Genomic DNA, 16170 nt, shown 5'->3' on the forward strand with positions numbered 1-16170 from the left:
TGGCCTCTACAACCCTGTTTGTGTGTGGAGTGCTCCTATAAATAACCCTGATACTCAGTGTTCATATAGAGCTATAGGACCTATTCTTCATGTGAAGTGACAAGCTGATAAAAGCACTGCCCTCAGATAAGCTCAGTTGATTGACAACAGCAGGGGTAATATCACATGGGCAAATTTGTGACAATAAACTCTAAAATACCACAGCGTTTGGAGAATGTGATTGGCAACCAATCATTTAAAACATTTAAAACATAATTTGACGTACTTATATCTCTCTTACTGATTCACTTACTTTGAGATGTCTGAGTGTCTATAAACTTGGTTATCAAGGTGTCAGTAGTTTGTGTGTAAAGGCTAAGAGCATATCTCAGGGAGTGTAGGTCTGGGCTCTTTTCCAGGAAATTCTTTTTCAGCCCACTTCCTCCAGCATGGAAGTATTGCTAAAATGAAAAACAAATACAGTCGTTCAGAGAGGCAAATTATCTGAGAGAGGCCTCAGTTACAGACGTACAATTTTAAGTAAAATTCTTACACAAACTTTTAAAAATAACACCTGGCACGTGTAGCTAGATTTATGATTATAGCAGTTGAGATAACTGTCATCATCTCTACTACAGAGCTTCTTTCCAAAGGTAAAAATTTAAGCCTTGTGGGAGAAAAATATAGATACAATTTTAATTTTGGTCTTCATGATCTCAAGTACTTATATGTCAAAATTGGATATATATATTTGCAGGGTTCTTTTAGGTTGTGGAGAGTGGAATTGGTTTTGATTCTTTATTTTAAAAAAATTTCTAAAATCAAGGCATGGTTTACAGCACAAGTAAAGAATATATATGCTTTCTGAGGGAAGGGGGAATTTTGTTAAAATTTTAAAAGAGAAGATCCTAGAATATGAAGTTCTGCATTAGCATTGCATTGTAATTGTGCCTGAAATTATGATTATGCTTTGGGAAATTATTAGAAGTTCCATGGAAGTTTCTACGGTGATTATCTTTTTTGATTCTAATTTTGACCTGTTTTACTGTGGATATGCAGAAAATGTGTGTGTCATCCTTGAGTGACCACATCAGGGTTTCCTGGAGTGTGAAAGGAGAAGAGGATGGAAGAGAAAAGGAGCTCATTGGTTGGTACTGTCCTTGAAGAGGGGGAGTAAATTTCATCCTTCAAAAGAGGATTTCCTTTGGGGCAGACCAGCTGTTTATGTACTCCTATGAATGATGCAGCAGTAAACTGCGACACCATAGTGCTTCCTGCAAACCTAAGACGGGGGCAGACCTTCACTCTGCAAGTAGTTGCACCAGTGTAGAGACTCCTGCCAGCTGTTCATCAAGGCCTGCTTACAAGACAGCCCCCCTCCTTTCCCTGTCCCACTTACACTGATAATTTGAGTGCTCCCTTCCTTCTTTCATTAAAAAAAAAAAACCCTAACTAAATTAGCATAAGAACTTTAAACAAAAGATGACTCCTGATCTACTGGCACAGCTAGATTTGGAACAAAATATATGTTTACCACTTTGATGTCATGCTATGTAAACTATTGCAAGTATTATGTTATGTTTCCAATCCCAAAGCTGAGTTCAGAAAAATTAGGACAGATTCTCTTCCCTTCTTCCTCCCAAAATGAAGAATTTTCCCTAAAAGTTTATACAAGACAGTGGTTGATGAACTAATGCACTTAAGCTACAAAGAAAAGATATATTACCTACGCAAATTTAAAACCAGTGTTTTGTTCAAAGACTTTACAAAGCATTTTGCAATCTACATTACAGTTCTAGGTCTCCAGATTGATGTATAAAGCTTCCATTAATGGCTAATTAGTAAAAGCAAACAATGTTTTTCAGGAAAACACTGTGACTACTTGATGACATGCAATATTGATCCCCTCAGTACAGGGAATGTTGGGAACTGTAAGTAGAATCTATTCTCCCTGAATATTTGGAGTGTTGCCAAATGAATATATGCAATATATACATTTAAGTTCACATACATGTATACTAAATGCTTTATCCTAAGCATATCTGTGACAAAGCAGACCTACAGTCCATACATGCCCATTGCATGTTAGTCTACACATTTCACCTTCCGATTCTCAAGATTTTTGAAGGAGAGGAAACACAAATGTACTTTTCATAACAAAGTCATTATTTACATTTCTGTGTTGATGGCTACTGATTGTTACTGGGAAAAAATACCTGCAGGAACAAAAAAAAGGATATGAAATCATCAGGCTGAAAAGTTTTATATTGTTTTAATCCTATGTGGACAGTTAGTGTCAAGAGGTTCTGACTAAATCACCTTTGTCTTCTCATCATTGCATACTCACATGAAATCTGTATCTTTCCAAGTGAATTATTTCATGCTATGTGCTCCAAAGAAATCTCTATTGTTTTAATTGTTTAAAAGTGTATTCATGATTTCACCAAGGATCTTAATCAATTTATAAGCAAGTCTTAAAATCTGTTAATATTTCCTGCTATTGTGACAACTACTGTGATTTTTTTTCTTAGTTGTGTCTCCCAATAAAATGTTATCTGCAGCAGCAGCTACAAAGAACTAAAAAGCTCCATGAAAGCTAACAGACATTTAAAGAAACAAGGACACCTGGCCCTAATCTTACTGAGTTTTTACTTTTTTTTTTTGCTTTTGCCCAGAAATGGTAAATTTTGCATGCAAAACCACTACTATGAACATATCATTATTGTATGGAATCAAATGCAGAAAAATAATGAGTAAACAGGGTTTTACACATTCAGTTGAACACCTAATACCCTGTTCTTTAGAGATGTGAACCTTAAAATAGTTCACTTGCTACTCATGCTCCAGTCTGAAGGGTTTCAAGGTTGATAGGTGACAAAAGAGGCTTGAAAGGCATAGTGACAAATGAAAAGTGCAGACACAAGTGCATAATGTCAAGTAGGTGGAAATCAATGCTGCAGCCACTGCAGTCTCAGCCAAAACTTGACAAATGCCACACAAGTCATATTGGGTGGTAGTTTCACTTTGTAGCGTGCCTGTGGGTTTACAGTGCTTGCAAAGACAAAAATGGAAACCAGAACAATATTACCAATGAACATTATCTCTGGGCTGAGACAATGAGATAGCTGAGGCCAGAAAGCCGGTTGTCCTAGCAGCAAATTAAGCTAAAAAAAAAAAAATAGAATTGCTAAGGTTCTTTTTACAACATACAAAGACTGATGATATGCTATATATATTTAAGATGAAAGATTATTCCTTTGTTTTATGCTGTTCAAAGCATTAACAACATAATCATCTATTAAATTATAAGTTTCTCAGTGAATTAATTTTTGGTACTAAAATTTAGACTAATGAAAAATAAAAAAAGACTGTGCAAGCACGGAGATATTCTTCCCCACAAATCTGTTCCCTACAATAATCAGTTGCTTAATTTTTGAACAGATGCCATATGCCATTTTTACCATTCTTCTGATCTTATTTGGGCAGCCATTTTTTTTGCTTTTAAACAAAGCGTATCTACCTAGCATTACCAAAAAATTGTCTATTTTGATTATTAAACTTATGAACTGCATTCCTAAATCAACATTGCAGTCTTTTTTCTTGAGTTAACCCACAAGGTTTGTCTTTGTTCACTTTCTAATCGTGTAAGACCAGTTTGTGCACGATCAAGAGTATTTGCTTAGTATTTTGGAAAAAAAAAAGGTTTTGCCATATCATGTACCAAGTACAGTAAGCAGATTATAATGCCAGGTCATTGCCTTACAATTTGAAAATAGGTTTTTCAGAGAGCACTATTTTGCTCAGTTTATGAATGTAACACACAGAGATAAGAATCTGAATTAATAGAGGATTTTCCCTATTTCTAACTTTTCCCCTCCAATTTTAGACTTTTGTTTAGTAAAATGATTAATATCTATCGTCTTAAGAGTTTAAGCACTGGAAATTCAGGCAAGGTTACAATTTACATTTTTGCCAACTTTTATTTATTTAGAACAAATGCTTTGAAAGGAAAATAATTAGATTCATGTGAATCTAATGTGAAAAAAGACTGATAAGTACATTAAATAATATTCCTTAATGGTTTATTTTGACTTCAGAAACCCAGTCTGTGAAGACTGTATGAAAGTCTCTAGTTTTTTATCAAAAAAAAAAAAAAAAAGGAAAAAAAGGACTTTGTTAATCTCTTTACTTTTACATTTAGGAGCATAATGCGATAACCATAAAATGAGTGGAAGTGAAAACAGAGTTTTCAGAATATTTCATCTGGTCTATGGCCTGATCTTTTCATCCTTCCAGAGAGGCCAAATCCTAGAGTTACTTTATCAATTATCAATAAATTAATTTGTATTTCTAGTAATGAGATTAGCACCAGGTAAGGTTGGATAGATTGTCTCTAATATGGCTCCTTTAAAAATCTAATGTAAAACACTTACTGCAATGCTAAGATTTTTCTGAAGTAGTTTTAGGCATTACAAACACCTGCATCAACAAGATGTTGGTAATGCATAAAAATGAATTTATTCAGAAGTGTTTTTAACGGGTGTGTAATGAATATGATTTTTTTTTTTCACTGAAAAGGGACCAATGTGTAGAATAATTAAATGGCATCTTTAAATTAAATCAAATTATTTAGGAGTGACAGTAATTTAGGTGGTGAATTCCAAACTGTAAAAAGCTGATACATTCAACTGGACATTGAATTTAAAATAGTGCACAGTAATGCATTGAAAGCCTTGTTTTCTGGTGTGCTATAAAAAACATGTGTCATACATGTTTGCAGGAAAGTGCAGCTAGGAATAACCACACTTTTCAGGCTCAGTGTCTCCTTTGTGGGAGAAAAAGAGGCTGTGCTGCAACATAATAAGGATTTAGCCCAGCTGCTTCAGCTGCACTAACCCTAACCTGTAAAGGAACAGAAGAATCAGATAAGCTTTGGCCACCAATTCCTTTAATGGAATGTTGTTCTGTCTGCAACTGGTAGAATAATTTTTCTAACTTTTCTGCAAGCAGACTATTAGACATTTCCTTTCGAGTCAATACAAGGAGTTTAGGATCAAATGGTTCTTGACATATTAAAGGGACCTTTATGATTCTAAGGGACCATTCTATATTAGAATCTGTTGTTTATGTCAATCATGTTCTTAGTCATTCCAGCACAGAACAGAAAAAGACATAAAGCTGTACCTTTATAGTAGCTAGTGCTACTTCCATTATTGCACACTGCCTCAGGGTCAGGCTTCTGGCTTCCTCTCTAATCACATGGTCCTGCAAAGCAAGTTAAGACTGCGGATGATTTTGAAAGAGAGACAGTATTGTGGCCTGTCTATTCTTGGAAAAACAAATAAACAAACAAAACTGCCAAATGCCCCCCAAGCCCCTATGATTAATAGGGATTAATTCGACTTCAGACGACTTTTACAACAAATTATAACCTAGAGCAATCATGTGGTTTCTTGAAAACATAGATTGTAGGGAAAAAGAACCTATGTTTAATACTGAGCATCTGTGTAGCTTTATTTCTTTTCCTAGAATGTATTGTTTCTCTGTTCTGGGGGGCAGGGAAATGGTTAAATTTTAAGTTTAAATAATTGTGTTAGACGATACTGAAAGAATTCATTTTATTAATGAACCTGATATCTTAACTAATGTTTGTTAATACCCCATGTTTTAAAAAAAAGGGTTTCCTATTAGAACATAAGTTAAATAGAGTCATAAAGTGACTATACGCCTGTGAAATCTTTGTCTAAAATAAGCATCCTGTGATTTACTTGGGCAACATTTTAACTCCTCTAGCAAACTGAGCAATTATTTGTAGAAGCATGAATTACCACATTTCTGCCCAAATCTGAAATCCTAATGGCAAAATTGATTGGCAAACAACTGACATGAGTATCAAACGCCTAAGCTCCCCATCAAGTGTATTATGGACTTCAGTAATGTAGTGCTGATTACTTTATTCTAGAAGTACATGCTATGTTTCAATACACACCATAAATAATACGCAGAAAAAAATTACTAGTATTCCCACCTTAGAGTTTTTTCAGAACTGGTTCTAGAAGGGAACTCAAAGATCTCTTTTTTTTTTTTTTTTTTTTTTTTTTGGTGATGTTTAATGCTTATAAGGCTTAGCTGTGCAATATGGGAATGACATCTTCTTGACCCATCTAGCGATCACTTTACCATATAAGCACACAGTCCTTTCTTCTTAATTTGGTTTTGATGAGACTGTAAAATCATTACTCACCTATGAATAGTTACTGCCATATTCAATCTTATTATAGTAAATAATCACAAGAATGAGACATGAGGCTTGGCCTCACAGTCACTAATATTTCATCTATTTTTTTTCATTAGAGCAAGCCATTCATAGCTTCATAGCTTCATTTGGCTCCATTACCTTGAGTTTTGACAGTTGTCCAAGATCTTTGGCTGCACTGAATATCATCTGGGGCCCCTGTAATCACATTGAAAATTCAGGAAACAGACTCACTACAGTGTGTTTGCTTTTTATGTCAACACGATCTTATTTTCTGCTAGGACATTAGCCAAAGTCACTGTTTTGCAAAGCGAAATGAAAATTTCAATTACACGAGACATATTTTCATTCAGTTGATAAGGCCAAGTAGTTGAATGCCTGCAGCATGATTCCCCCTAGTATCCTATACTTGATACAAATATTGCGTATTCTGTTGATAGTGGTTTCCTGTGCTCCTGTGTATCTCATTTTGTATTTAATATTTTTAAGCTAAGGCTGGGATTGTTCTTATACAGTGTGTCAATGAGATATTTGTCCATAACCATAGCTCTCAGGTGCTATGCTAATATAAATAATGTAAATAATCATAATGTGAAGCGAGCAGTCCTGAGGAACCTGAAAAAGCTTAACTGTCTACAGTTGAGTAACACACAGCATAACAGCGTACTGTTAAGCCAAAGCCAAAGCTTTTTTAAGAAAAGATACCAAAGTGTTATGAAGTTAAACCAATATTTTACAATAGACAAATCCTGGCATGATACCAAAGGCCAATGCCTACATGTTTGTCTGGGACAAACAGAATCCTACTATAAGTCTATGCTCACATTTTTTATCATAATTACTCCAAGAAATATAATTCCTAGTGCAGTTACTTGGCAGTTCAGCAAGCCATAGTTCTGAATGTCTGGATTTCAGGAGAAAAAAAAAAAGTCAGTCCAACTTACATAGCACAATACAGAACGATTTTTCATTAGTCTTTCTGTTCCAAAAGGTTTCAGTTTCCAGAAATAATTTTGCTTCTGTATGGTTCAGTTTCAAAACATGTAATATAGAACTGCAGCTTAAATTTTCATTATTTATTAGTAGTGAGAATGGTAAGATAAATATGAAAATTAAAAAAATAAACCCTGCTTCCAAATGTCTGTGCCTCTCACCCTCAGAGAGAAAGTAATATTGACGGCTACAAAAGGGAAACATCTCTCTTTTTCATTGATTTTGTTTAATTGTGTGTTCAAAAGTAAATAGAAGTAGCAAAATAAATGCAACTAGCTATACACCTTTCACCGTGCCTGCCAACTAGGACACCTTATGTAGAGGCTACCACTTGTAAAACCCAACAGCTGGTGAAGTGTAGCATACACGTGTGATGCTGCAAGCACTCTGAAAGCCTAATCCAGTAATCTATGTACCTATTTTTCACATTCCTTATTCATTACAGACTATATATTTAAGATATTGTATCTTCTACTATACAATGTTGAGCAAAATTTGGAAAAAAACGTGCTGCAGACAATTTCTAGTCGGAGGCTCATGTTTCTTAAGTGTGTGTGGAGAAGTAAGGGTTGTTTCCGTTTTATGAAGAATGGGGGAAAAGCACTTGTGGAAATCCAAGCTGTCACCATTTAAAATGATCTTAAAGAGTCTTGAATGGTAGGCACAGTCTCTACCTTTGATTAGTAACTGGCTGATAAACAGAAGCCTTCTTACCTTTGGCCACTAACTAATCTAATGTCCATCCAGAAGACTCTTCATTCTGGTTGGGGGGGAGGAGGGCTCCTTGTCTCTGCTTCTTCACTGCCCTTTCTGTGGTCTGCCCGAAATGCGGAAGTTCTGCATTCCAGATATACACCCATAGCTTAATGAAGTATCAACTTACTAAATTAATGACTGGAATAAGCTTTTTTGAAATGGGCTAGAGCATCAGTGTCACAGCTTATTGCTTGGTGTGATTTCTGAGCATCAGTAAGGACAGCAGAGGTGCTTGCAGATTCAGGCAGATGAACTGAAATCTGTGTTCAGTTGGTGGTCAAAGGTTATTTTCACTATGGTTGAAAGACTAAGATCTTTTTATTATTTTTTAAATAAAGGTCTACATTCAAACTCTTGGGGGGGAAATATTTCAACAAATGTTTTACTATTCTAACTAACTGAAACATATTGTGCTATTGTCCAAGTGGGCTTACTAAGTCTTTGATAGGTAATTCTGTATTCTTGGCAACCAATTTAAAAAAGTAACAGAAACCCCCCTTAACTCTGAACCATGCTGTTCTATGATTCAGAGTGTAACAACTGATCCTGCATAAAGCTAATAAATGCTCCTAACGCCTGATGGGAAATGCAGTTACCCAATTTAAATGCTGCCTATGTATTTGCAGATAAAATTTGCACCAAAATGTTTGAAAAGCAAATTAAAAATCTCAGAAATATAAATTTGACCCAGTCACTCACTGAAAGAGAGGCTGTTTCTAATTATGCATAGTAAACAAGAGGATTATAGTAAATATGAACAAATTCAGTGAATGGAGTCCTGGCTATGATCTTGTGATTAGCTCTAGTCTAGAATTTTTAATAGCTCAGGTAGCCCAGGACTACCTTAACACCATTTGTACATGTTCTATTAGATTTCCTCTTGCCTCTCCAGCAATATTCTTTCATGTATCTTTAACATATTATAATATGAGTTAATGGTATGTCTTTAACATATGGATACCGACCAATAGATTTTTAGCAGTTTAACTGATATCATAGGATGTATACAGTAAAGTTGCCCAAAGGCACACTATGGCAATGTCACGATTAGCTTGTCATAAAGATGGTGAATTTATTCTAGACATGATTGAAAATGAGAAGAATGAACGGTTATGTTACCCCAGCCCCTCAAAAAAGCAAAAAGCAATTAAAAAAAGGCACTCCAAGCCAGGCTCTTTTTCTTTCATCCTTAGACAGAATCAGATTTTACCGGTGCCCTCAGCTCTGTCACCACTCAGGGTTCATGTCAGGCCATCACCCACCCTGGTCTTGCGTGTAGCAGCACTACATTCTGTATTAACTTACAGTTTCTTTCCCTCTTCTTTTCAGGCTGTAAATGCAGTCCTGCCCAAAGAGGACCTCCCATCAAGCCTGCTATTAAAATACCCCAAAACTTTAGAGCTAAAATTGGCTTAAGCTTCCTGATGTTAAGTGCTGCCTCAAGATGAGGAATGGCACAGCAGGCAGGAATGGAGAATGGGATGGAGCATTCCCGGCTTTCTGGGAGCTGCAAAAATGGAAGCGATTGAATTCCTGGTGCAACTGGGAAGGGCAAGGAACACTCTTGGTGTTACTGCATTACTGTCAGTGATTCAGCTTCTTTTATACTGCATTCATAAAAACTGCTCTGAGTTGGGGCAGGCAATATACCAAAGAGCAAGGTCTTCCTCACCGGCTACAGAAGAGCAACCTAGCTACGCTACTTTGAAACACTAGAGAGCAAAGCACTGCATACAGTCAATATATTATTCCTTCTGGTCAAGGTACAGAAAAGGATAGTATCAGTCCCCTTGGCAAACACCTGATTAAGCGCATTATTACAATCCTTTATAACATGTGTGAACTACTGCTGGGACACTTACGGTTTGGTCCGTCAGTGGTGGAAGCACGATTTGTTTTTCTATTTTGTTCAAGACTAACTTCCATAGCTCTTTTAAAACCCGTTTCAGAACTGTCTTCTCACAGATTTTTGCAGAGACACTTAAGCTGGAATAAAACAAAACACAAACCAGTCTCCAAAATTAGCATTAAGACTTCAGAGGTGCTGTATCACTATATGCTCAGACTAAGGGCCATTATGGGTTAGCTTTTCTCTACCGATAGGGCTTTCTCAATGGCTTAGTTATTTTGCAATATTATCAGTAAATATTTTTGGTAAAAAAACTAGACTTGCAGATTATAAAATCATGTAAATCGCCACTATCTAATTTATTGCTTAATATATTACTGACATAATATTTATCAAAAATGCAAAATGATGATGAGGTATAAAGTTTGATGGATGATACAATTTAGCACTCCCAAGCCCCTAAATTAAAGTTTTGGTATGTTTTGGTAACTTGTGGTAAAGTTTTGCACAACTTCTTTTTTTAACTTTTGGTAAAGTTTTGTTTATGTCTTAAAAGTAAAAAACAAATGTCTCCCTTGTTGTCTTATATTTCTGCTGTGATGTAGAACTAGGTGTTGATAGTTAATGCACATTCAGGGCTACCATTTGCATTTATTTCTATATACTGGCATATCTGTGCAATCACACTATATCACTAACAGTAAAATTAAATTTTTTTGAGAATCTATACACTTAGATTATTTTTTCTTTATTTAAGAGTATATTAATAAACCATCTTGCATGTATCGTCATGAATAAGTAGCATCACAAATAAAGTGCTGCAGTTTTCAGGCACAGGAAAAAATATTTCAAAATAATATCACACAAATGTATATGTGGGGAATTTTACAGAGTTATGTCTAATCTATTAATGTAAAAAAAGATTATTGTAAAGTCATTATACATATCACATCATAAATATGCCAATTCATATTTCTAGCATCCCTTACTACTCTTAGTAAGCACATAAATAAAAGCATAATTAAGAAATAGCTAAAACCCAAACCATATTAATATGACATGTTTATAATCCTGTTATAAATATATATTTGTAAGAAAGGTGATATTCCCTAGCAGTGGGTTTTTTTGTTTGGTTTTTTCAATTTCACATTTTTATTTTCTGTGCATGGGTTTAGCATCTGCTAAAATCCCATTTAACATTCCTGTGGTGAGGAATAGTTTCTATTCTGACAGTAATTTAAAACCCATTTTTGTTTCCATTATGTCATTATTCAATTAAATCTCAAAGAAGCTATGAAGGCGGCTTTGAGAAATGGCAATTTAGAATCGAACCTGATAGGCAAAAGTCAGCTTACCCAGTTTTTTTAAATAATGAGCTTAGGATAGCACTTGTAAGTGTATAAACACTTTTGGCTCTTCTTCAAGACTTGGGATAGGAGTAAATGCCTTAACTCAAAGATAATTCAAATTTAAAACCATCCTGCTTGAAAGCAACACATACCCCTCTTGTAACTGAACACATAGGACAAGGTAGATTGCTAAAAATAAAGGGCTGACATACAGATAAAGCAGCTAAAATTTTTTTCCAGGCTAGGAATCCAGGCACTGCACTCAACAGTGTTGCAAAAATAGTCAGATCTTATCAAGTACACTAAATAAGCACTTGCCCATCGCCAGCTGTCAGTGAAATTCATGTAATCGCCAAAGCCTTCAAAAATGAAGCCTGGAAAAATTAAACCCCCAAAGAAAAACCAAAAGCCCCTTCAATTCCTGCCCCCACCGTTTATGCCAATGACTTTTAGACTTTGGCTATACATATGTACAGTTGGGAGCTGTGATTCTAGTCGTGTTTCTCAGATAGCAAGCCCATCAGTCCTGTTTTTAGATGCAATAAGAATGTGAAGTAATGGCCTGGAGAAAGAAAAGACAGTTATAAATCAATTCTTTAAATCAGCCTTTGACTTGGGTCTTACTAGTCCCAACATCAGAAGCACAGAGAAGTATCCTGCACCTCCAGTCACTAACTTCAAAATAGTGTCTTACTGATCGTAGATGCACAGCATTTTGTCAAAAGCATAAAAACAAACATTCACGGGGATCCGTGACTCTGAAGAAGTTTCATTTGGGACTGCAGGCCACCACCAGTAACACCAGATAATCGTACAGTGAAGCGTGGAGTAATATGATTTGTACAACGTTACAATGCAGAAGACAAAGAAAGGCTCCTCGGGACTCCCCAGAGTATGTTCTGTTTCATGGGGAAAGAATCTGGGGGGGTCGGTCAGGGCTGAAAATGTTTGTCCAGGGATGAGAAGGAGGGCAGAGCTGGGAGGAAACAGACCCCAGGGGGTGCTGGGAAAACTGAACCTATTCTGCTGCCTCTTAAACTCTCCAGACAGGGGCTTTGCAAGACAGGCATAGCAGGCATCCTGCAAACAATGCCTGCTTTGTTTGCAGAGCCCTTTGTTTGATGCAAAGGGCTCTGCATCAAACATAATGGCTTCTGGAAGCCACAGTCTTCCAGAGTCTGCCCTCTGCCCGGCTCAGTCCCTTCCTCGTATCTTCTCAACACAGCTCCAGCCTTAACCCCAGTCCTGCCCAGTCACTTCCTCCTGGTTATGCTTCTGGTTCTGCTTCAAGCAAGATTCTCCCTCAGCACACCTTTTCCACCTTCACTTTGAAAATGTCTGGCTAGGAGAAATGCATAAGGAAGCAAAAGGTTAAGGGTATGTAACTCATGTACGTGTAACTGGAGACCTGAAGCGCGGGAGCAGTGTCACGCTGCTTGTTCTCACAGTCACTTCCAGTAAAAGGCCGCTGGTGTTTCACAAGTACCAGTAATGACATGACCAAGGACAGTGAGGTGCTACACATGTTCTTTCAGAACAGCTGATCCCGTCACTGCTGAATGATGGTAAGACAAAATACCCTTACTTTCAGGGCCCAGAGTGAGTTTGCAGGACTATTTCAAAATTTAGCTTTTTACCAACTGAAAAAAATCAAGCTGCTCTGTAAATCTTCAAATGGTGACTGGGTTTTTGGGGACACAGAAGTGCATATTAATAAGCAGGGGGACACTGAGTCCCAGCCTGGCACAAATGCCAGACAATTTCAGTATAGGGAATTTACTTCTGTTCAGTACAATTTTCTTTATACCACAGCTCGTGGAGGAGAGACCGTACACGAGCTCCTTTGTAATGGCTCCAAACATGACAAGAAATAGAAGGCAAATATGTAGCTTACGTAGAAATTGCTCAGTATAAGTAAACAGGTTAAGCATAGTATTCTGCACACATGTGAATACTACAAATATTAAAAATACTACAGAGTGTTTCTAGGTATTAATGATGCTTCAGGGTAAAACCAAGTATGCCCGACTATAGCATCCAGTTCCTAATCCGCCGCACAAACCAGTCCTCCACGCTTACGTTTTGTCCAGGAAATCCATGAGAGGCCGAAGCGCAATCTCGGCATCAATGGCCGCACTGTTCTTATTGGCTGCTGCATTCCCATTTCCTCTCATTTGATTCAGTTCATTGCTCATTTGTCTTACACAATCTTCAATAATAAATTGGAAACTACAGGATGGGAAGAAAAAAAAAGAGAATGAAAGAATTCTGGGATAGAAAACAACATTTATCATTTTGCATCAGGTTCTTCAACAAGATTTAAATCTTTTCTGCAATGATGGAAAGTTCACAAACGCAAGATACTGCAGGTGTTACAAATGGAAAATACCTCTTCCTAAGGATTATAGCTCATATGAGTAGTTAATGTACTATTTTAATTTTTTTCCCCCTTCTTTCCGTTCTGTCATTATGCTTTTCATGCCCTTGTAGGGGTGCCAAGTAATTATTTTCTGAAAGCAATAGATGTCTCAGAATCTGTAGTTTAGGGTATGAGTGACTACCAGCTAGCAACAACTTCTCAAGATTTTATTTTTGGTGTGAAAGGACAACAGGAACAGGTGACTATCAATTATTTTTCTCTTGGTGGTTAACACGAACCAAGCTTTGATATTCTTCTTGAGGACAAATAGAAAACTTCTACTCATTTTGTCCTGTTTGGCTCGACTTTTTCCCAGGTTTCACACAGAGTCCGTGCCATCAGAAGCTTTGCTTACTTCTTGCAGCTAGGCAGAGCTAAAACATTTGGACTGTTTAAAATATTCTTTCACAAACATCCCCACTAAGAAGTAGTCAGACTCTTCCCCCTGGAAGGAATCTTTTCCACTTCAAGGTGAGTGTGAACAAATTCTTGCTCCTTAAGTTGTGTTTGTCCAGCTTTTCTGAAAACTGTTCTGTTTCCTAACCGATCTGGTTGGGCAAAGTGTCTGACAGTCTTGTAGTGTCACTGATGTGATACAGTCTTCAGTCAATATATTTAAACACTGCAGAACAGCACTGAATCAGAGTCAACAGTTCAGAGGCAGAATAAGGCTCTGCACACTTGGTTATTTGGTTTATGAATTGATTTATGATGAATTGAACTGGTTTAGGATTAGTTTATGAACAGAAATGCAAAACAGAGGCCATAAATACACCAGGCCTATTAATGTGAAAGGATAAATGGCAAAGATTAACTTAAGGAAAGTGAAAGAGAATTTACTATGAGATAAAAGAAACGTTATAATTAGGCAGTAAGCTTTTGCAGCTACACGGCTAATCATAAAGAGGGAGTGCAACTCTGCATGTGAAAACACTGGAAAAACTGGAAATGTTTCCAAGTATACTTGGATGTGTACTTACCTACATACTTCAAAGCCCTAGATAAAATCAACATGAAGCTGCTATTGAAGCTGCTCATGTAAATCCTTGGGACTAGTCCCTCCAATAAAAGCCAAAATAATACATTGGCTTTTCTTGACATTAGCCATCTTTCTAACATTGTTAACTTCACAAACCCCAGCAATAAACTGACCCATGAGGAATGTTCTAGCTATCTGGAGCATACCCTAGATTGAGCTGTTCCTGGGTTTTCTTTTGCAGAAACCTAGTTGGCTTATTCAGAAAGAAGCCCTGGGAAGAAATAATATTAATGCACTGTCAATGACCAGAGAACCAGGGCCTGGGAGCAAAAATAAAGCAAGACAATATGGCAAACTAGGAACAGTGGGAAAGAGTGAACACTGTCCACCCAGATGGTTCAGGGGTGGATTAAATAAGCAACTACAGACTTTGCCTAATGAACACCACTACAGCACTAATCTCTCTTTCTTAGATTCCTTTCTAATTTGAAGCAAAAATAACTTGCAGCTTCTTATAGCACAGGCACTGCTGGCACAGCACCGTACTCATTCAAGACTGCAGTGTGCACTCTGATTAATGAAAGATTTTGAGAGTAAGGCTCAGTAGACAGTTTTTGCAGAGCCACAGGCAAGCAAATGACCCAAGAAGGCCATTCACAGTGACCATTTGAAGCAGGCTAAACACAGGCAGACATCCCTGGTTGAAGCAGGCCACTTGGAGAAAGCTGTCAGTCTCAGAAGTAACATAAACATGGTCAGAGAGAAAAGTTTAACGCAGCATCAGGCAAGAACAAACCAGCAATTTTTGTTTTCCAAAAAGCAGAACAAAAGTCATCAGCATCACCTCTGTAACACGTTCATGCCCACAGACCATTTTCACTTTTCTTTACAGTAAGGTTACTGCTATATGTTTCAGAGTCTAAACACATACACGCACACAAATGCACACCACTTCATCAGGGCAGAAGCAAGCTGTACCTCAGGACATCCAACCAACCACCCAGACTTAATCAAGGAGGTAGATTTTTGAACAGGAATATTTCTGTAAGGTTTGCAGTAAAATAGGTTTGTTACCTTGTAGCATATGTTATGCTGAGTTCATCCAATACATTGCTAAGTTTCACCTGAAGTTCTTTTAGAACAACACTAGCTTCAGAATCCAACTGCAAAGAGATAAGTAATGTTATATTTTACTTATACATTAGGTTTTTGGGTTTTCCATTACAATCAATGAATTAGGAATTATATGCAATGAGACACTGCACTATGGAAAACCAAATGTGGAAACACCTGTTACAACACAGGATTGCTTTAGTAGGCCTAAAAATCCAATTACCATTTAAAGGAAAATATTTGATCATAATAGTGAAGAGTTATATTGTTAGAAATCAAAACTGTGCCATTAAACAACAGCTTTCTATGGGATGGTGCAAATTGTGTTGGCGGTCACAAGAACAGAATTACCATTATCAGACAAATGGTATTCACACGGCATACCAAGAGAAGGATGCATGAGAATGCAGTGTTTGTGCTAATAATACTGCAGATGTTTTCATCTTTTAATTTTTTTGTTTTAATTTTAATTAATCT

The 16170-nt window shown here is 36.8% G+C and overlaps 1 protein-coding gene across 1 annotated transcript in view; it reads right to left on the minus strand.

Moving 5' to 3' along the window:
- The window catches only part of UNC13C (unc-13 homolog C), a 188083-nt gene that overhangs the window by 15129 nt on the left and 156784 nt on the right, over positions 1–16170 (minus strand). The window contains exons 23-28 of the mRNA XM_075506000.1: positions 15655–15743; positions 13262–13411; positions 9847–9970; positions 6377–6433; positions 5164–5244; positions 293–440 (exon numbers count right to left, since the gene is read on the minus strand). Of these exons, the coding sequence (XP_075362115.1) occupies positions 293–440; positions 5164–5244; positions 6377–6433; positions 9847–9970; positions 13262–13411; positions 15655–15743 (649 nt within the window). The remainder of the gene's footprint in view (positions 1–292; positions 441–5163; positions 5245–6376; positions 6434–9846; positions 9971–13261; positions 13412–15654; positions 15744–16170) is intronic.

Source organism: Mycteria americana, chromosome 6 (assembly GCF_035582795.1).
Source record: "Mycteria americana isolate JAX WOST 10 ecotype Jacksonville Zoo and Gardens chromosome 6, USCA_MyAme_1.0, whole genome shotgun sequence".
NCBI lineage: Eukaryota > Metazoa > Chordata > Aves > Ciconiiformes > Ciconiidae > Mycteria > Mycteria americana.